The sequence below is a fragment of the Amia ocellicauda genome, chromosome 6, assembly GCF_036373705.1.
Source record: "Amia ocellicauda isolate fAmiCal2 chromosome 6, fAmiCal2.hap1, whole genome shotgun sequence".
Taxonomy (NCBI): Eukaryota; Metazoa; Chordata; class Actinopteri; order Amiiformes; family Amiidae; genus Amia; species Amia ocellicauda.
In genome coordinates this window covers 11046897-11068562 of record NC_089855.1, presented here as the reverse complement: position 1 = coordinate 11068562, position 21666 = coordinate 11046897, and the positions used below count along the sequence as shown (strand labels likewise).

The 21666-nt window shown below is 38.1% G+C and overlaps 2 protein-coding genes across 6 annotated transcripts in view; one reads left to right on the top strand and one right to left on the bottom strand.

Moving 5' to 3' along the window:
* The window catches only part of dcaf6 (ddb1 and cul4 associated factor 6), a 40662-nt gene extending 39355 nt beyond the window's left edge, over positions 1 to 1307 (bottom strand). For 3 of the 5 annotated variants that reach the window (XM_066706119.1, XM_066706121.1, XM_066706122.1), the window contains exon 1: positions 1025 to 1306. In XM_066706119.1, the coding sequence (XP_066562216.1) occupies positions 1025 to 1112 (88 nt within the window). In that variant the 5' untranslated portion in view covers positions 1113 to 1306. Of the gene's footprint in view, positions 1 to 1024 lie in introns of all 5 variants that reach the window. The other 2 variants (XM_066706118.1, XM_066706120.1) reach the window with 1 other exon arrangement.
* Positions 1308 to 2013: 706 nt separating this feature from the next.
* Positions 2014 to 8724, top strand: mpc2b (mitochondrial pyruvate carrier 2b). Its single transcript, XM_066706117.1, has 5 exons — positions 2014 to 2370; positions 5399 to 5439; positions 5676 to 5760; positions 6894 to 7005; positions 8170 to 8724. The coding sequence occupies exons 1-5, from the start codon at positions 2271 to 2273 to the stop codon at positions 8222 to 8224; spliced, it is 393 nt and encodes a 130-aa protein (XP_066562214.1). The 5' UTR covers positions 2014 to 2270; the 3' UTR covers positions 8225 to 8724.
* Positions 8725 to 21666: the final 12942 nt, after the last annotated feature.

The window sequence follows — 21666 nt, the reverse complement described above, 5'->3', positions numbered from 1 at the left end:
AACCTAAACTTGTCCATAATTCACATGAAGCGATTCTGCCTGTCACAATTCATAAAGAGAAAATGTGAGGGGGTGTGGGGTGATGCATGGATTTCTCTGGGGTTTCTTTAAAGAAAAACATGTCTTCGTTTGCGATTGATGCAATTGTATTCATTGATGTTTTGAGATGGTCTCCTACCACAAAATGGTACATCCCTGAATGAACTGATGGTGGGAAATTGCATCAAGCTAAAATATTATACAGGTGTTCTTGTCTTTCAATTAATATCAAAGCGAGTTATTTTAAGGTTTGTGAGGTTTAGCATTCAGAAACATGGAAGCATCATAATGCAGGGATGTATGGGTTGCTTTTTTCTTAACCATATGCTGAATAACTTCTACTATGGGAACATTTTAAATCCTCCACTGCAGAATACATTTCCATTTAACGGACAGCTACTCACTCAACTATAGGAAAATCTAATACGCATTTGAAGTTCAACCAACTATACATGTTCGTCATAAATAACACACCAACCTTGCTGGCTGCCATGCACACTACAAAACAGGTGCAGTGTTGTTATTGCTCCAATGCTATAAAGGTGCAAGTGCTGTACAGTAAAGTAGCAAAACCATGCAAGGGGTAATGAAGATGACCACAGCTGGGCTACACAGTGTCAAGTCAGGACTTGCACGTCAATCCTCGCAGGAGTTATACTAGTACAGAGCCGTAGTGCTGACGAACTGCGGAAATGCCAAACGCCTCCTAAAAACAGCCCAGAAACAGTGCCTGCAGATCCGCAGCGAGCCCGGCTTTCTCTCGCCCCCTGCGCGGCTCTGGCTGCCCAACTTCACCGCAGTTACTCGAACGCACAGCAATATCGATCAGCGTTTGTTTTCACGTTAAATAGACCCACCGAAAAGGAAAAGGTCTGCAGAAAAGGCAAGACTTGGCCAATGGCTCGGCTTGACAGCTGTCATGTGAACGGGAATCGCATTAGCATTAGAGCAGCGGGGTGAGTTTCGCCACCTCCGTGTTTCTTACCTAGGTAGTTAATCCTGACGGCATTAGGTTGATCAAACCCGATAGAGCGCTTTCTCACGTCCCAAAGCAGGTTACCGGAGCAGGACATGGTGCTCAAAACCTCTTCCTTGTAAACATAACATTGAAATAACTAGGAATCCATTCCCCCCGGGGGTCGTTTTTCCTCAGGTGTCGTTGCTGGTCTTTCAATCCGTTGTGTCGTGTGTTAAATCACCCCGAGTCTCCGTCTCCGTCCCACATCACAGCCTCGGTGTCCCCGACTGTGTTTGTTATTTACTTCTCTCCTTCCTCCAGCCCCAGCGAATCTAACAGCCAATGAGCGGCGTCCACACAACAACGCGAGATCTCGGAAGGGGGACGGGAGGATGTTTTTTTTATTTTCGATGACGTAAGGTCTAAGCTTGAGAAGTTCTTCACGCTACTAGCGTAACGTGCTTCGCTAACAAATGGATCGCGAACCTGATTTTTTATTAGTGGGTTTCGAGAATACTGCTTTGAAATCCGGGCCGCTGAAGAAACTGTTGTTGTGTCGCCATGTTGGTTCAAACACTTTCTAAGTTCAGCAATCACTATCAAAACACAAGATGCAAGACGATTCAAAGAAACCAGTGTTCTGAAAGAATATCAATATTTTTCAGAGCTATAGAAAGGACATGTTTTTTTGAGGTTTAAAACATTGGCCATAGTTGTGTGTGTACTACTTATTGCAGCTCGGTTTATATTCAAAGTCATCCAATTATGTGCCAGATTTGTATTATATATATATATATATATATATATATATATATATATATATATAATAAAACTAATTTGACGTGAAAAGTGAGGAGTCGAAAAAGAATGTGGATTTCCTACAGCATCAAGTCCAGTCCTGTCCGTAAACGATGGACCAATCAGCTGGGGGGTTGGGCTGGACTTGGCCAATCAGAGACGCGCTTGTTGGGGGTTCGGTTGCACCGCGCTTTAGTGATTCTTGCTCCGACTTCCTAAAACACCACCGTCTCTCCCGTGATGCTAGTCTGTACTGCCTCCTGTCAGTAGGAGGGAGCGTAAAGGACAATATAAAGGGCTTACACTGGAAGGTCGAAAGTAGGGCATCAGCTGGGGGAAAATAAGCCATAGATAGGGACCATTGTTGTGTGATTGTTATTTGCCTTAGGTCTCTACTACAGTACCAGTAAGGTTGCTCTACCCTCCATAGTGCTCTTCAGTCTAGTGGCTTTTTTCGTTCACTTCAGTACCAGAAATGGCTGCGATCGGGCTCCGAGCTTCCTACCACAGGATGCTGGACAAAATCGAGCATATTTTGCCGGCTAAACTGAGACCCATTTACAACCATCCAGCAGGTAATGGTGGCGCGTTTTAACACTACGGCTCTGTCGAAATAGCATAACGTGTTGCTTTTTGACACCGGATATTTGCTTCTATGAAAATACTGTGGTATATTGATATATGTCGTCCTGCTCACTATGTTTAGTCTTAAGACTGAATCGGGACACTTCACACACTGTGTGCACGTTGATTGGTCCAGTAAAGCCAGTGAGCTCAGATTTGTCAACTCAATCTTCTGACATGTATTAATATAAACAAATGTAAGGGAATTAGGTACTTTGGGGGGTAGGATCAATACTGGGATGTTTTTTATTGACTCATGCATTGGCCAATACAGATTGACATCATGTTTTTAATGTATTGCAACAATGTTATGTTGGGATTTTTAAGTCACGCCATTTGTTTGACCTTATTATTGTTGAGCTGCCTATGTATCTAGGAGTGACCGTGTCAAACAATAGCTGCTCTTGTGTGGTTTCAGTTTATGCCACTCAATAAGGTTGCAGGCACTTTGACACCAAATTGATATTAGGAGGATCCTTTTTAAAGTCTGCCTAATATAATCTCAAATTATTATTGTATTCATCACATGAATAATCCTAATTTGGTTGGTGCAAATATAGCTGGGTTGCAATTCATATTACACGGCCTGCTTTTGAAAAAGATCAACGTCTTTGGTGTGTTTCCGTTTCAGTGAACTGTTTACGCATGCTCTTTTACATGATGCATAATTGAAATCAGTGGATTTAATTCAGAACCAGCTGTCTACAACTTTGTTTGCAGGAATCTGTATATTGAATAACGTTACTCGATAGTGTAGAATATAAACGTCTACTGTAGGTGAATAATCTGTGGTTAACCAAGACAAAGTTAGGTGTCAGGCACAGTCAGAAGTGAACTGTGATTTTAATGTTATCTTGTTTACATTCATTTAAGTTTCTTTTAAGATGCACACATTTGCTATATTGCATAAGATGCGTCATCCAGAAGGTGAAAATATACACTAGGACACAGAATACTTCATCCTTCAGGTAGCTCACATGTCAGTGTTTATAGTTTTGTTGAAATCTGTCCACAAGACCTTTATGCCACCTTGCAGATATATAATGTTGTGTCAAATGGCCAAGCTGCATTTAAGGAAAAGCAGCAAGGCCTTCTATCTGCATACCATGGAAAAAGTGTTCTTCAATTTATACAATCGTTATTATACACAAATATTTTAATTGCTAGATGGTGTATTATGAGCAGCATTGTGTGTCCTAGAATTTGCTGTACAGGTATAGAGTTAGACTTTTTATAGAACCATACTGGATTGAAAAAAAAGTGTCAAATATATATTACCATAATAAAATAGTTGTTTAAATAATGCAGTGAAACCTGTTTTTCAGTAATAAGTCTGCTTCAAAGTCGGACACAACACAATTAGGGGCTGAAAGTAAAACCTGTAAACACTCCCTTCCTTCTACTCATCCCAAGTTGTAAATGTCACTGTTTTATTCGTTTTGCATGTCTGCTGTAACTACATTGTCTCAATATTACAAACACACATGCACTTTCAATCAAGCAAAAAGGACACCCTAATATTTGAATTTATGCACTTTTTGTACAGGATGAAGTATTGAGGAAAGCAATCCTCAGATTCTGGGAGAAAACAAAGACACAAATTATCGTTGCCCCGAAACATCTATCATAGAACCGATTCTTTGCTTTTGATATCCATAATATAATTTGATACTTTCACCATCTGTTCTTTCGATCAGGCCAGTCTAGAACTCGGCCTACACTCTGAGCATAGGTAGTGTATTCTCATACCTTTCACTTGTAAGGCAAATTCTGCTGCTCTAGATGTGTTTTTAGCATCTGGGGAGGGGGTTTGGAGTAGTACTATTATTATTACTATTATTGCACGATATATTTGTTTGTGCTTGTAGTGGATATATAGGCTAGTGCACCTGTTGTCTGTTTTTGTTCTTAATGTTGTGTATTTTGAAATTCTAAGCAAGTTACACTATTAATAGGATGAATCACTGCAAAACATGCTTGACCCCTTACCCAATTCCAGGGCCGGTGATCTATTTGTATGGGGTTATCACTGCATAATCTGATGAAACCGTTTCCCTTCACTTGTGATCCTAAACCAACAGTTAATATTGTCTCCCTTGAACAAAGTTGACTGAGGACATTCCTTGCATGTGACTGAGTAGGCGGGACTGGGCCAACTCCCCCCACACTGATTGGCTGAGGGCTCTAGGCTCACTCCATCAATTTAAAATGTGGAATACTTCCTCTAAAAGAAAGGAATTGGTCTTGAGGCTTTGGATTGAAGGGCACGACTGTCTTTTAGAGCAAAAATATAATCTGAAATGTATTAAGTGCTGTTAACATGAAAGTAACCGGCATCTACTGAGTCACATTTTTCTCTGTATTTTGCTGATATTCAAAAGGTATTTGTTATTTTAGAAACAAATCTGTTTTGCACATTTATATTATATATTAGGCCTAGTATTTTTAGGTTCTATGTATGCATCATTTATTTGACTGAATTAGGGCATTAAGTACCTCTAAGAAACTGTACACAATGAGATTGACACAGCAGTATAATGCGCTTTGTGATGTTTTTGGTTGTATTTGATCTGTTCAGTGATCTGTAATTGACATTACGTTTGTCAGCAGTTATCTTCTTAAAATGAGCATCACGCTTAGTAAGAGCTAGCACCCCTCTGTGGAAAGGTTAACGTCTTGATCTAGGATTATCTTCTAAACACTAATGGCTGGTTTCACAGACCACGTTTAGCACTAGTCTAGGACCTACTCTACCTAAAATAACATTGGGAAGCCCATGACTAGTGCTAATTTGGGTCTGTGAAACCAGCCCTACATGAAATGTTTACAATATGAACGCTTCTGTTCAAATGAAAGTAATTTTACATTCATCTCTTACTTTACTGCATGTCATAGTATGAGTTAAGAGATTATTTATGTTTTCTTCTAGTTGTACAACTTAATTGATTTGATACATTTTTATCTATCTCTTATCCACAGGGCCAAAAACAGTTTTCTTCTGGGCACCAGTATTTAAATGGGTAAGTGTCTTTTTACGGTTTATAAAATAAGTATAATCTGTTATTGGGCTGTATGTTTTTGTTTGTTTGTTTACCTGAAATATTGCTACTTCAAATTTCACAAGTCAGAAAGGACGATGTTCTCTGTTTTACAGAAATTGTTTCAAAATGACTTCTATCTGTTGCACAACCCCGGGGCCTGTGTGGTGTCCTGATCAGTTGGTGGGAGTAGGCTCTAACTGATACTCTGTTTCCAGGGTTTGGTAGCTGCTGGCCTGGCAGATATGACCCGACCTGCAGAAAAACTCAGTACCTCTCAGTCCTGCGTACTGACAGCCACAGGTAATAATTTACATTTTGTATTCATTATATGGGTGGGGTTCAGCCAATTACAACTTTATTTGGTCATGCTAGCTGAAGAGCTGGAAAATGTTAGGCAAATCTTATTATAAGAAAATCACCTTGAATTCTAACCACGCTGATTTAATATTATATTGATGTGCATATGAACCTCTAACATATGCATTTGTTTCTGAAGCTTTGTCTCACTCCACTGTTAAACCCCAACACAAGAGCAAGAATCTCTAAAGGCTGCTGAGTTTCCCCCAGTCTTAATATCTCACCAATTGTCGGTTTGTATGCTGTACCTATAACATGGAGGCTGCATTGCTTGGATCCAGATGTGGCAGTTTACTCGAAGTGGCATCACCAAAATGAAAAATGAACTATCATTCTTTGCTGCCATCTAAAAATCAAGACTAGTTATCTGGTTATTCTTGAAGCTCTCAAACTGGGTAGAGTTCAGGGCACTGTACACATTTCAGGTTTTATGACTGACTGGTTTAGTTTATAAAGCGGTTAGTTTCCAAACCCAGCTGATGAAATGTTATAAAGTGCAGGTGTAAATCTTTATACAGCCTACACTCTCTGCTCTCTTGTTGGCTTGTCTATCTTTGACCATCCCTACTGCAGCATTAAATGCAGGAAGTACAAAATAAGGTCTCTGTGTGGTGTGCAGTATACCCTGTGGATGTGCCCTGCTTTCATAAAATACATCTCAACCTAAAGAGCTATCTGTAAAGTGCTATGTACTCTGTTACAACCGATGCATTGCTCTTAGCAAGACCCCTCCACCACGCACACACACACACACACACACACACACACACACACACACACACACGCATACATCTGGATGGGTGTACACTTGGTGTCCAAGTATGGTTAACTTTTTCTAGAGTGATATTCTGCAGGCATTACAACCAGCGCTGGATTTATGATCATGTCCTGTGCGATTAAGTGTTATTTTTGTATTGCACATACAGTAAGCACACGGGTGGATATATGTGAGAAGTGTGCAAAATATCTTCATTATCTAATTGGTTGGAAGTTGGAATCTTCAGCACAGGTATGATTGTATATTTCAGTGAGAATAAAATGTATTAAGACCTTACTTTTTTCCCCTTTCTCTACAGGTTTAATATGGTCCAGATATTCTTTGGTGATTATTCCCAAAAACTGGAACCTCTTTGCTGTTAACTTCTTTGTAGGTTGTGCTGGCAGCTCTCAGCTCTACCGAATCTGGAAGTAAGTGTCACTCTTTCCATAGAAAATGCCAACACTATATCGAGACCAGACGGATCCTGCCTCTCAGATTGTGCATCTTTCACATAGTCATGTCAGTTTTTATAAATATCTAACTTCTAGAAAGGCATTCAACTCAATTATTTGATATTTGTCTGTCCAAGATTCAATGTGGGTCAGACATTTCACTTTCCTACGCATACTGGTGAAACAGGTTATAATAATTAGAAAAATGCAGTATATACAGCTGAATTGGAAAAGAAAGGAAAAGCTGTTTTTTGTTGTTGTTAGAAGGTTGACCTTTAGTCATCCAGGGGTGAAAGTGTATGAACATAATTTGCTAAAATATAAAAAATGTCTCCTACAGAGGGTAAGATCGCTTCGGTGGCTTTAATAAATAGGCGAAAGCAGCAGGGATCAAAGTAAATGTTCATTTTATTGGTTTCACCAACCTTGATGAGACTCTATGTAAAATTGGATACTTCAAGACTTCTGCTATGACGAGTCAGTGAAACCACCTCATAATGGTATTTAAATGGTATATTTTGAATTGGGAGCTCAGAAAATCAGTAGAAAAGTGTGTTCACCATGCAAAAACATGAATTACATTTAAATGTATTAAATCATTGTTGTAATCTCGGCATTGTCCGACACATTTTAGTTACTGGAGATCTCGCTTTAAAATATACATGTACGTATAACACAAATTCCATATTGGTAAAAAGAGGTCAGGTGATCTGTTTAAACAATCTGTAAAAATACTGTGGTACTTGACTTTGTCCTGACTATATTTCTGCTTCTGCTTCTTTTTTGTCTTTAAACGGCCATATCTTGTTCTAAGTAAGCTTCCCTTATCGGTTTCCTAGATGCACTGTGATTTTATAAGCATGAGGTTCGCACAGTTAGGAAATACAGGATGTCTCGGCTTCTGAAAACTTGCAGGTCATGCATTTCCATTCACCACAGAGCTCTCTTGTATCTCTACAGCATTAAAGGGGGAGAAAAATATTCCCATTTCAATCAGTGATGGTATTTGAATGGAAACCATACATTTTAAGTAAAAAAAAAAAGAATAAATAGGCTATTCTACAAGTGACTGTAGTAATGTTCTTTCTTTAATGAACTGACCGTGCTTAAGGATGGTTCTTTCTGTCCCTTCTCCCACAGGTACAAACAGGAACTCAAAGCTAAGGAGAAGGAACAGGCAGCGCTACAGTCTTGAGACTGAATCCAGGCAATCCGATCCCATAGACTCAAAGGGAACCCTCCAGTGGGTTTACTGTCTCCTGCTTCTAAATTATAATCGTCCCGTGCCTTTCTTGTTAAGAGAAAAGCAGCCGAAAAAAGATTTTTATTATCTAGCTTTAAAATGGAGATCATTTAACTTATCAGGGTTGAAGAAATTGCCGGTGTCACATTTAAACTTTTAAAACACTTGCATAACGGTACACTCGCAACGCACAAATGAAACAAAACTAAATAGCAATGTATTTAAAATGACTATTTCGAGACATTTATTTGTATCGCTGCTTATTCCTGACATAAAAATATCCTTTTTGTTAATATTTGTCAGAGTAATCTGAGTAGAAGTTTAATGTTTGTATGTGGTGGTGTTGCTTTGTTTTTAGTTACATCATCACCCTATTTTTTTCTATTAATTAATGCCTGGTATTGTCTTGAACACTGTATAAGGAATGTCTCCCAATAAATTTTAAAACAGTCTCTGTCATTATTTATTTATATGTATAGATTTTAATGAAAGATGATTTGTATTTTAATACGTTTTCTGGATATTCCAAAGATGGCTTGTCCTCTGTAAAGCAATATTTCATGCATCTCTTGATATTGTAAACCTTACTCATATTATTTGTTTTAAAACCAAAGATATTTCAAACACACTTTTTACTCAGATCCTTTATCATTGGTAATAAAATGCACTGAAAGATCGATGAACTCTCACAAGCCTTTATTTTCTTTACTGGGAAATTGCACTCCGATTATTTGGTTGTACATTAGCAAAAAAGGCTTTATTAGCGAGGGTTGATTTAATTAATTTTTCTATTGTCTTTTATGATAGTTTATAGTTTCACTAGGAGCTGACACACACTTCACAAATATGCATTTAATAATAAAGTGCCAATATGTTCATCTTCTGTTGTCTTATTGCCAGGAATTAAATATATTTTTATTTATCTACGCTTCCTACCCCACAACTTCCAAGTGAAAAACGTTCTAGAATATTTGTTGAAAATTGATTTAAAAATAAAAACTGAAATGGCTTGTTTGGATAAGTGTCTATGCCCTTTGTAATAATCCTAAATTAGCTCAGGGGTAACCAATCACCTTCAAAATCGCACACCAAGTTAAGTGGCCTCCATCTGTGCTAAATTGTAGTGATTCATTGATTTCAGGATAAATGCAGCAGCTCCTGTAGGTTCCCTCTGCTGAGTACTGCATTTCAAAGCAAGGACTCAAGCATGAGCACCAAGGAGCTTTCACAAGAACTCGGGGACAAAGTTGTTGAAAGGTACAGATCAGGAGACCGGTGTTTGTTTTATTTTTTTATACCCATCAGAGGCCTTGAATATCCCTTGGAACACGGTCAAGATGATTATTGAGAAGTGGGAGGTGTGGCACCACCAAGACCCTTCACTAAACCAGGCCGTCCTTCCAAATTGGATGACCAAGCCAGAAGGAGACTGATCAGAGAGGCTACGAAGAAGCCAATGGCAACTTAGAGTTATGGGCTTTTATGGCCAGGACTTGTCAAAGTGTGACTATGACAACAATATCCCAAGCACTCCACAAATCTGGCCTGTATGTTACTCAGAAAAGCTTACCTTGAGTCCTGTTTGAAGTATGAAAAAAAACAGGGTAAATTCTGTAGCCATCTGTGGCTGACAGTCTGCCAAAACTAAACGAACTTGCAAAGCGTTAAGTTAAACCCAACACAGCGCATCAACCAAAGAACACCTTCCTTTCTGTGAAGCATCCTGGTGGCAGCATCATGTTATGGGGATGTTTCTCATTGGCAGGGGCTGGGGCACGTGTATGTGAAACTGAATGGAGAAAAGTAGAAAACTTGATGAAAACCTGCTGACCTCTGCATGGAAACTGAAACAAAGTGACTATATCACTAAAGTATCTTTTCTGTTTCTTTTTGGTAAATCTTGACATCTCAAAGTGGATAATTAATACATTCTAGTTATTCAATGTGTACTGCTATTCTCTCTTTCAGGGATGCAGGGCCACCACACAGATACTCTGTGTGCTGTGAAAACTGAGGCAAACAATTCCCATAATAAACTGAGCTAAATTTAGTGGATTGTGTAAGTATTCTAACTCCTTTGTGTGGGAAACCTAAATTAATTCAGGTGCACAAAATGACCTTAACAAGCCACACAATTAGTTGAAAGGCCTCCTTCTGTGTGCCATAATTGTGGTTCTCATGATTTCAGAATAGAAACAGTTGACTCTGTGAGGTTCTTTGGTCAGGTAGTGAATTTCAAGTAAATACTCAAACATGAGCTTTCAAAGCAAGTCAGGTATAAAATAATTGAAAAGAACAGGTCAGGAGAAAGGTACAAAAATGTAAAATTCTCTGAGTATCCCTGTGAGCACAGTCTACTTAATCATCTAGAAATGGAAGGTGCATTGTACCACCCAGATATATGTCAGGCAGTAACTCCAAACTGAGCAGCTGGGCCAGGAGGTAACTGGTGATGGTGTCACTGTGAGCCCAATGAAACTTTGAAAGAGTTACACAGTTCAATGGCTGAGATAGAAGAAAATGTGCATCAGTCCATAATATCCAGAACACTTCACAACAATAGTCTATATGGCAGGGTGGCAAGAAGGAAGCCATTACTAAAAACAAACACATCTCAAAGCCCGTATTGGAGTTTGCAACAAAGCATCTGAAGGACCTGCAAAATTGATGATACCAAATTGGAACGTTTTGGTGTAGATACTAAGTGTTATGTTTGATGCAGAGCCAACACAGCAAGCATATCTACCAGACAATACCATCCCTATGCTCAAGGTGGCAGCATCATGCTATGGGGATGCTTCTCAGAGGGGACTGGAAAGCTTGCTATGATTTATGGAAAATTGGATGGAGCAAAGTAAAGCAATGCAAAGCAGGCAAATACCAGAGGAAAACTGGTTACAGTCTGCGAAAGACTTAAAACTTAAGATTCACCTTTCAGCAGGACAATGATCTGAAACGCAAGGCCAAAGCTACATTGGAGTGGTTAAAGAATAAGAGTGACCAAGTCAAAGTCCTGACTTGAAGAATCTGTGGAAAGATTTGAGAGCTGTGGTCCTTAAGCAATCCTTAAGCAAACGAGAGAGTTTGAGTAAATCTACCACAATGAATGGGCACAAATTGCACCAAGCCATTGTGCAAAGTCGGTAGAGACTCACCCCAAAAGACTTGCTGCCAAAGGTGCTTCCACCAAATATTGTGGAGATTTGAGTCAAATAGAGTTGATGGTTCTGAATACTTATTCAATCAACATATTTCTGTTTTTCTCTTTAGTTTTTGCTGACATTTACTGTAGCTTATCTCACCCTTTTAATTCTTCTGTTGAGCATTCAAGTTTTTAATAAAATATTCAGTTAAAAAATATGAAAAACTACAACAAAATTGTGAAACTACAATTTGTGTAGCGCCCTTTGCAGGGTAGCCAGCCACCCAACACTTTACAGGGTGATAAACATACAACAACAAAGTAAATCAATAAAATACATCAACCTTAAACCTTAAGATAAACTAGGCACAGAGGAGAGAAAAACTAAAACTCATTTGGATGGCAGATGGTTATAGGAGAAAATATATATATATATTTTTTTTATGTATTTATTGGCAGACTGGGGAAGGGTAGGGTACACAATAAGAATGGTCTGAATAATTTGCAAGGGACTGCATATAAATCATGTGGAAAGAAAGGGAACGCATTGTTGAAAGTTAACGTCTAAGTCTGAACATTCATCCAGAGAAATGTATTGTTTAAAAAGAAATACAGCCTATTTATGTGAATCCATTTTGCATTGTGAGCTTGCTGTTACCAATGAGGCCCACTAGGTGGAGCAGTGACTCCACCATAGGCAATACGGAGGCTACTGAAAATACTGTACATTAAAGATAGCTTTAAATCTTTTAGTCTTTGAATGACAAGTTACTTAATTCCCTGTGCTGCTCCTGGCACAGAAATCAATACCAGTGATATCAGTGCCATCTATATTTTCTATGCACTAATTGAGTGAGCTCTTATATTATAATTTCGATCCAAGCTAAATTCTGCCTAGGCATCACGCTGACTCTAAGGAACAAGGTTTCTACTTGACAAATAATATATACTTTCACCAGGTACATATTTTACCACAAGGCCAAAAAATTAGATGTTGTTCCTACAAAATGAATGGACTTGTCCAATGTCATACACAAATGGCTTAAGTTAGGTCCTATAAAAAGATATTGTAAATATTCAGGAGTTCAGATATAAAGGATGGATATCAGTTTATAGAAACTGTTTTTTTTTTTTTCAAACTTTCCATGAATCGGATTCCTATGTTTCCAGATATCCATGTTTCCACGAGCAGTTATCTGTTCTGAGAATCGTAAACATGCAGGAAGCCCAGCATGTTCTCTGGAAATGCAATATCAATTATTGAGGGAGTTACATCGCAGTATCTCAGCACTCTGTTAATGTTCATCTTTTATGTATCGGTTTGTTCTGAGTATTCATCCTAGTAAGTTATTATCCTCCACAACAATAAAACTGTGCCTATTAAAATGGATCTGGGACCAGCCACCTTCACTTTCCATATGAAATAAAATGGATGAGCAATAAACAAAACAAATAAAATATTATAAAGGCAGCACAAATTTGTTGCCTATGCATGCTCTTCACAGTTGGCACAGAAACAATGTATTTTGAATAAGGACAACAGAAAAATTATTTAATGTGATTAGTAGGCCTTAAACACATTATGATGTTTGGGGTTTACTGTTGTCCACCGAGACCTCTGTCTAGTTCAGATCTGTTCTCACCCACCTCAGCTCTTTTATAGCATGTAGATAGAAGGTAAGGATTTTTATTACAATGACAATTGTAATTAACATTTATGGCATATGACAGAGCACTTCTGTTCTCCTAGTTTTCTATTTCTTTCTGCTGAATTATAATGAGTGAAAAGCTGCTTTTGGATTCTCTAGATGATGTAGACCTACAACCTGTAAGAAGGTGGCGAAAATCAAATGAAAGGACCAAGAATGTATATCTGTTAATAAGAAAAGGTCCCCTTCATTGAAAATAAATCATTCTGAATGTCCGGATATTGACAGTGGTTTGGATTACTTCCTTTTTTGTAGACACTGCGAACTAGTATCCAGTGCTGCCTGTCTGTTGATAATATTGATTTTTTACAGTAAGACTGCAATCTCCCACCTTCTCTACATTAAAACGGTAGAACGATGCTCATGAATCCCAACCTTGGTGCGAAAAGTGTGAAATTAGTTCTATGGAGCATTAAGCCCACAAATGGACCATGTGTGTGTCTAGAGAATTGTCAAATAATTACAAACATATCACCTTCCTGGCGCTGCTATAATATTTCACATACTATGTATTTTAAGAATAAAAGGAGGGTTCATGATTACAGTTAGTATATGAGGGTTGCAGCATCTAGTGGAGAAGCACCATATTGCAATTTGTACTTGTACTCTGTTCTACTTGTTCCTGGCAGACAACGTGAATTATGTGATTCATGTAGGTAGAGAGCTATTGGAAGCAGGCAAGGAGCAATACATCAGTCATGCATTTTAAATTCTACCTGTTCATTTGCCAGTCTCTTTCTCTCTCTCTCTCTGTCTCTCTTTATGTTACTTTCTATTTTCCAGTTTGGCAGGCAATTTCCTCAGCTCATGATACATTTCAAGCGCTGGTGGATATGTGTAATTGAAATTAGACACTTAGTGTTGACATCTGCAACATCTTTCCCAATATGCATTGCAAACTAATTTCCAGATACAACTAGATGTATCCAAGGTCTGAAAATAAAGAGCAGGCATTTGAGTCACAGAATGATACCAGAACATGTCAGCATGACCAGTAAAAGCATTTAATATATATTCAAATTTCTCCCTATTTGGCGCATATCTTTGGAACAAAATGGAATTGCATTTTTGGCTGCAGATTACAGGGAATGTCAGTGTAAATGCCCATAAATAACCTTCAGAGGAGCACAATAACCTAAGAACTATATGTTTCAAAATATGACAGCCTGATATAGCCCATGTATCACTTATAATTAGAAGTGGAATAATTTAAATATTTGAATTTATTATAATTGGATGGCAGCATTTAATTTGCATACAAAGTCGAAACCTTTTAACATCACTGTGTTGGTTAACAGGAAAATACTTACCATAAGCAGCTATTAATATATTGAGTGCATTTGATACATAGAGTTACATCTTAATCAGTGATAAAGTATGCAATCACTGTTAACTATGTCAGAAGGAAATATATTACTATTAGAAAAAAGGCATTACCTCACCATAACAAGCTCATCACTGTGAGCCTGGTTACATGCAGATAAGACAAATAAAGTCTACAGATTCTTTGATTGTTTAATTCTATAGTATATGGCTTTCCATTGCATATAAAAAATAAACTGAAACAAAGTAGAGGTTTGAGAAATGATTGCTCTGGAAGCTCTGGGAGGTTTAGCAGACATAAGAAATTAGCCAGTTTGCCATCCCTTGAGAAAATGCACTCGTGATCCCTAGAAATAAATTAATGTATTATGAATTTCATACGTGTATTCACACACACACACGCACGTTATTCGTGCATACATGTAGTGCAATTATTGCATAATACATGGGGTTAATGCAATAATAACTATCTCCAGTTCAAATTCAGAATCCCTCTTATAGAAACCAAAAGATAAATTAACAGCTCTTTCAATCTCAGGAACCCCAAGTGTTAAGAAGAAGGAAACCAGAGGGGGAAAAGAAGTGTTAAACAGACGACTCCATTGCAGTTGTTATTGTCTTGCTGTGGACCGGAGCCCGACTGGGTTAAATTAGCAGCTCGAACCTCCAGTGGCGGTTGCCTAGGGAACAGGGATGACTCATCATAAGTTGTACTGTCAAGGCGTATGTGCTGCAGCAATTTCAAAGTTGTTTAATCCCTAACACTATCGGATCCAAAGTCCCACTGCCCAACACAAGAAACATATGACAAGACCCAGTTTAGCAGCTTTTTTGGAGATTGTCCACAATGGCACAAGATGACACACACGCCTATGAGTACAATTAGTACAATTGCACGGCAGGCAGGCGCTCACACACACACACACACACACACGCACACGCCATGCCTTTCTGCAGTGCTTCATGATGTACGATGTGTCCTGGCCAGCAGGTACAAAAGGCGTGTGGTGCCCGTGCCCGTGGGAATGCACGTTTACAGAGGGCTACGTGATTAATGAGCTACAGAGAGGGAGTACAGAAATAGCATCCAAAGTGCCAGGTTGCAAAATCGCTCCTAACGTCACATTTATAATGCCTGCTGTTGGCTGTCAGCTGCATTGCTCTTCTTCACACAGCACACACAGATCTGATGTTAATACCAATCAAATCAGCCGGCCTAGGAATGGATTTCTTGAAACATTAGAGTGACAGTAACGGCGTGGATGTTCTGCACATTGACAGCCAACCTAATCAATTTCAAATTTGTCACCCAAAAACATTGCAGATTCAGTACCCATACATTATAGCTGATAAGGGCATCACAAGCTTTCCATGAGCATTACTCGATTTTCTACAAGGCATTCAAGGATACTTGGAACCGATTAAAGTCTTTGTACATAGAAATAACTTGTTTGTGTGTTAATTCTTCATTTTGATTTTAAAGTGGCCGATACGGAACACATTTTTAATACCTAGTAGAAATGTGTGATCCTTTATTAAAAATTTTGTATATATTTTAAATAAATAGGATATATTTTAAATATGTTTTAGTCTGCAATGCATATATTTATTTTATAAGTTGAAAATAAATTGTAGACATTAACCTTAACATACATTGTCAACTTATAAAATAAATATTTAGATCGCAGACTAATATACATTTAAAATACATCCTGTATATTTTAAATACACAAAAAAGGGGACCAGTTGTGGCATATGAAAAACACATGCATCACACATTGTGTTTGCACAGAGTGAGATTGTGGGAAGGGCATCACAAAGCCTTTTACACTAAAGGTCTCATTAATTTCAAAGAGGGCGGGTTTAAAGAAAAACAACTCTGTGTAAGCCTCTGCCGGTGTGTGAAAAAGAGCCAGCGAGCTGGGGATCACTGGACACTGGTTGGGCCGACTGCAGTGTCCCTGAAGAAGTGTCGGAGTGACAGCAGTCCAGCCCTGATCTGCAGATACAAACCTATGAGGTCTAATAAATGTATCACCACCTAATGGCTAGAGGGTATGAGGTATAGCATACAGAGATTAGACTCTACACTATAGTTTAATATATATATATATATATATATATATATATATATATATATATATATATTTTTTTTTTTTTTTGTAGTTTTAATTTTGACAAACTGCAGGTTTTAGCCTTAATACAAATACACAATGAACACCTGAAGGATGAACACAGACCGACGGTCCAGTGATTGCAGCTGTTCAGTTTGACCTCTGTGTCCTGGAGAGAGCATGAACGCTCTTCTTAGCGACCATCTTAGATTACAAGCATGGGGAATCTTTTCATTTGTTACACTGACCATTGCATAATATGGTAACAATGGGTTATTCCACTACACATCTCTGACCTGATTTCATTAGGACAAAAGCACATTTGTAAAAAGCACATTTGGAATCTGAAATATGTTCACTGCTTATATTATTGAATGTGTTTATGAATATATAAATAAGAAATACACGTGCCATTTTGGTCTCAGAGGCTGCCTGACATTTAGCACAAAGAACTGGTTCTCATTTCACCTCTATTTACATTAAAAGCCCTCCTGAGACAAGCGCCTGGATTTACCGAAGAGCAGCTTGAAAGAAACGAAGCATGAGGTTTTATAAGATGAGCATATAGAGAATAAGTGAAACATGGGCTGTCTTAATGCAGCTAGTTTTGTATTTATCCATGCTTTTAATAACATTAAAAGACATAAGTCACATTCCCAAATGGCTCTTTAGAGGTTGCTGCTCTGTGAAGACATGGCTCCTTGTGCTACAATGCTTTGCTGGTTACAATAACAACTGTGTCAGCCGCAGATAGCAACGCTGAGCCGACACATTGTAATTCACAGCAGCACTCTGTACAGGTGGAGAGTCCGGGCTGATCCAGCAACCAGCAGCCATGGCACCCTGCAATTCAGCCTACATTAAGCATCTAAGCAGAGCAGGTCCACTTTCGAGAGATTATAGAGAGGTATATGTGTAGAGTAACTACTGAAAGCAAGCGGATCATATGCACTGACCAGCTTTCATTATAGATCCCTTAAGAAAACAATCACATTTATTTCATTTCCATCTTATTTTGTCAGATTCATGTGCTCTCAGTTGATTCAGTGCAATTGTAATAGAATGTGTTTAAATTCTACACAAAATAGGGGTTAATAATACTGACATTCTGTATAGCTTTTAGCATGTACTGTAAAGAATAAGGCATCTTTCCTAAATATTACAATGCTTAGTCTGTGTAATGTGTAAAGAACAACACATGTTGAATGGTTTAGTTTAAAAAAATCCTGAGTGTAGATATACCAGATAGATTTATTGCAAGTATAAGTTTGATCTAGAGACACTGATCACAAATTGCACCCATAATTACTGTGAGTGGGTGATTATATGCAGTGCTTCAATGAGGCGCAAAGAACTATTGTTTCTCCTTTTCATCTGGACTTCCTGATATATATAGCAATAAAAAGAGGACGGGGATGCCTTGTGTTAAAATAAATGTGTTTTTTTTTGTCAGTTTCTTGGTCACAGCCAATACATTCAATATGTTTGATTTGTGTCAATATAAGAGAAAACTACGTTATTTAAAGGACAGTCAGTGAACGTTGAACACACTGCTGTAATAATGAAAGGTTTGTATGTGAAGAGACCAATAAAGCATACTTCAATTCCAGACAGAACACCCTGTTACTGAAAAATATCTCTAGGTCATGAAAATAGCACTTATTTTCATGGGTCTGGACAAAATGACAGATGTCTTGCCTTATTCCAGACATGAATATTACCATTCAGAATTGTTAACTCTGACTTTTGGGAATCTGAGATTGAGAAAATTATGAGGTGTAGGAACATGACGTAATGAGTAATGGCAAGACAATTAGTTTTGTTTTTCAACCAAATAGGCTACGTTAAAGCCCATAGGAAGGACTCACATTTTTATGTTGATCTATTTCAGTCTTATTTGGAATAGATTACAAATATATAAAAACGTTTAATATATGTGTGTGTAAAACTAATGGATTTGTTTAATAGGATACTTTTTTGGGGAGTCCCTCAAACACCATTTAATGTATACATGAATGCATTCTGCTTTCATTTATTCACAATTCCCTTCTCTTCAGATTGAAATGCCATTGGAGAGGGAAATAATGAACAATTGTTGTTTTTTAAATATATATATACATAATTCAGACTGAATTTAACAGTACAGGAAAAGGGGAAAATAATCTGCTCTGTTCCCTGACATACTGAACAAAATAATGAGGAAAAGGCTCAGATTGTTAATTTATTAAATTGATACATCATTCTTTCAAACTATAGAACATTACACAATAATCGGATCATTTTTATAATTCAAACCAAGTCCCAATACTGTTTTCTCCTTTTATGCTGCTGTTTTCAGCAAACTCTCTTCAAAGACAGTTCTGTAAATTATAATAACACAATGACCATGTGCTAATATTGCCAACATCTCATTATTACTAAACGCAAGTGTAAAGTAGAATCTTATAAGATCTGTTATTCGAGGCATGTTGTAGATTGTGAGGCACAATGCACCCCCTCATTTTTGTTGGAGCTACAGCATTTTAGTTTTAAAGTGAACATTTCTAGTTTAAATGTGGAAATTTTGATTTTTAAAATTAAAATTCTGAGGGTTTTTTCTCTTTCACATACCGTATTTTGTCTTTATCTAATTAGGCAGACATTTGCCCATTAAAAGCGTCATGTTGAGCGAATTGCTAAAGCCATTCAATCTCCCCTTACAATAATGTAAGATAGGGTGACATGGCTCGTAACCTATGGGAAGTTAGTGTGCCCTGGCTCCGCCTAGCTTATCTGAGCGTATCTATATTAACGCAAGTACCACTACTACTTAAAATATCTCACACACTTTCACTGATAGTAACATGCATACTATAAAAGAAAATAATACATAGTTAATCATATATTATACAAAATGTCTTGTGATATGCAGACAAGTGTCTTCAGATTTTTAATTCCAGTATTGAAGTTGTTCTCTCACTGGCAGTCTAAAGACTCTCCTGATTATTAAATACAACTGAATGAATCTAGGCGGGGAATGACGGGCAATATATCACTTAATTGATTAATTATTATATTATTCTTTCACTTATTATATCATTTAGTTGTCCGTTTGGCCAACAGGGCGCTGGCTGGGCTCCTGGGAAGAGGGCACGGGAGAGCCACCTCACTTACCTGTGCGGGTCGAGGGCTAATCGCACCTGTGAAAGAGGAAGTTATTGGTGTCCTTGCGTGTTTGTTAGTTGTATGGAAATGGTAGTTTTATAATTTACTAGTTCTTATATTTTTGGGTAGGGTTTTTAGTGTTAAGTGCTTGGGGATTAAAGGTGGTTTTAGCTAGGATTTAATTTGCTTCTGTACAACTTTTGATATCCAGGACAGTCTTTGTGCCCTGACTGGAATTTAATGTAATAAACTGTTATTCCTTTTACCTGTGCATGTGGAGATTGTCTTGGGATCCTGTCAAGCCTGCCTGTGGGAGAGAGTGGATAGTATGAGTTCCCCTCTCATAAATCAAGAGGTGGCATGGTCTTGTAGTGTGTTGCCCCTATTTAAGGCGGTAACATCTATATTAAACCAATTGCATGCATATGATGCATTGATCCTAGATTATGGAACGCTCACTACCCTGGTACAGGTGGTAAGGGGTCAAACACTGCACAACATCCCAGAAGCCCATACCCAGGGTGAGGTGGTTTGTGTCTTTAAAATACTTGCAAGTTTTCATGTTTGTTTTAAATGGTGGATGTTTAAAACACTACATGCCTCTTGATCACTCTTGCACTGGTGCCCCTCAAATATTAGGGTAAAGCACCCACTGTATATTGAGTTGGGTGGATAAGGAAGTCTTTGGGTTTAGTTCATTTTGTCACTTGAGCAGAACTGAGTTTTGGCTTTTTTGTTGCTGGCTGAAATTGACTGTTGCTTGTCTAAGAACACTGTTTTTAAATTGACTTGCTACATGACCCTGACTGACGTTGACCCCACTTCTAAAAGAACATCCAGTATTCTCTGCCCTAGCTGTGGAAGATGAGATGAAAACTAATGAAGACACCTTAGAATTAAACCATAAAATCTGGAATAATACTGTAAGTCCATTACTAAAAGCAACTGAGTAAATTGTTTGTCATGTGAGGTCCTTTCATGTATATTAATGAAGCAGCTTTCCATTGGGAAGTAAACATTCCTGTTACAGTATGGCTCTATTTGTAAAAGACCCTTTTGTAATGTATAATTACAATGTGCTGCAGAACAATGACCTATTATTCCTTCCTCTGTGATACTCTTTCCCCATTGTTCCTGTTCTTCACAAAAAGGAGAATATTGCACATGGGCACATGTTGGATGTTGTGGCGTTAGGTGTACTATACAACACGTAATGGTTTTAGTGCAGAGGGTCAAGTAGTGTCTTATTGTATATGTATATTGTAAAGATGTTTGAGATCTGTCTGTGTAATTGGGCTCATTCGGTACATAATGAGCATGTTGCAAAGTGACATAATCCCTCAATAAAATTATTACAGTGTTGAGCCTGCAGTAGTGGGACAGGCCCTTTGGCATAGAGGGCTTAACACTGCTGCGCTGGAGTGGTGCGCAGTTCAAATCCCAGGTGGGGATCTCTGACCTCAGATGGCTACACCTGGAGTACCAATATAAGTGAAATAAGGGATAAGAGGTCTTTAGTGACATTGTTACATGCAGTTAACAAAAATGTCCACTATAATTACACTATGGGAGGAACAGAACTAGATGAAGTAACGCATGAGAAAGACCTGGGAGTCTATGTGGACACCTCACTTTCTCCATCCAAACAATTTGGGGAAGCCAAAGAAAAGGCAAACAATGTTAGGGGTATATTGTCAAAAGTGTAGAATTGAGCAGTAGCAGTAATGTTCAGACTGTACAATGCACTAGTTAGAGCTCATCTGGATACTGTGGACAGTTCTGGGCTCCACACTTCAAGAAAGATATCGCTGCTCTATAGGCAGTTCAGAGGAGAGCAACCAGACTTATTCCAGGTCTGAAGGGAATGTCCTACTGAGAGACTGAGGAACTGAACCTTTTCACCCTAGAACAGAGGAGACTATATGGGGACTTGATTCAAGTCTTCAAAATCATGAAAGGCAT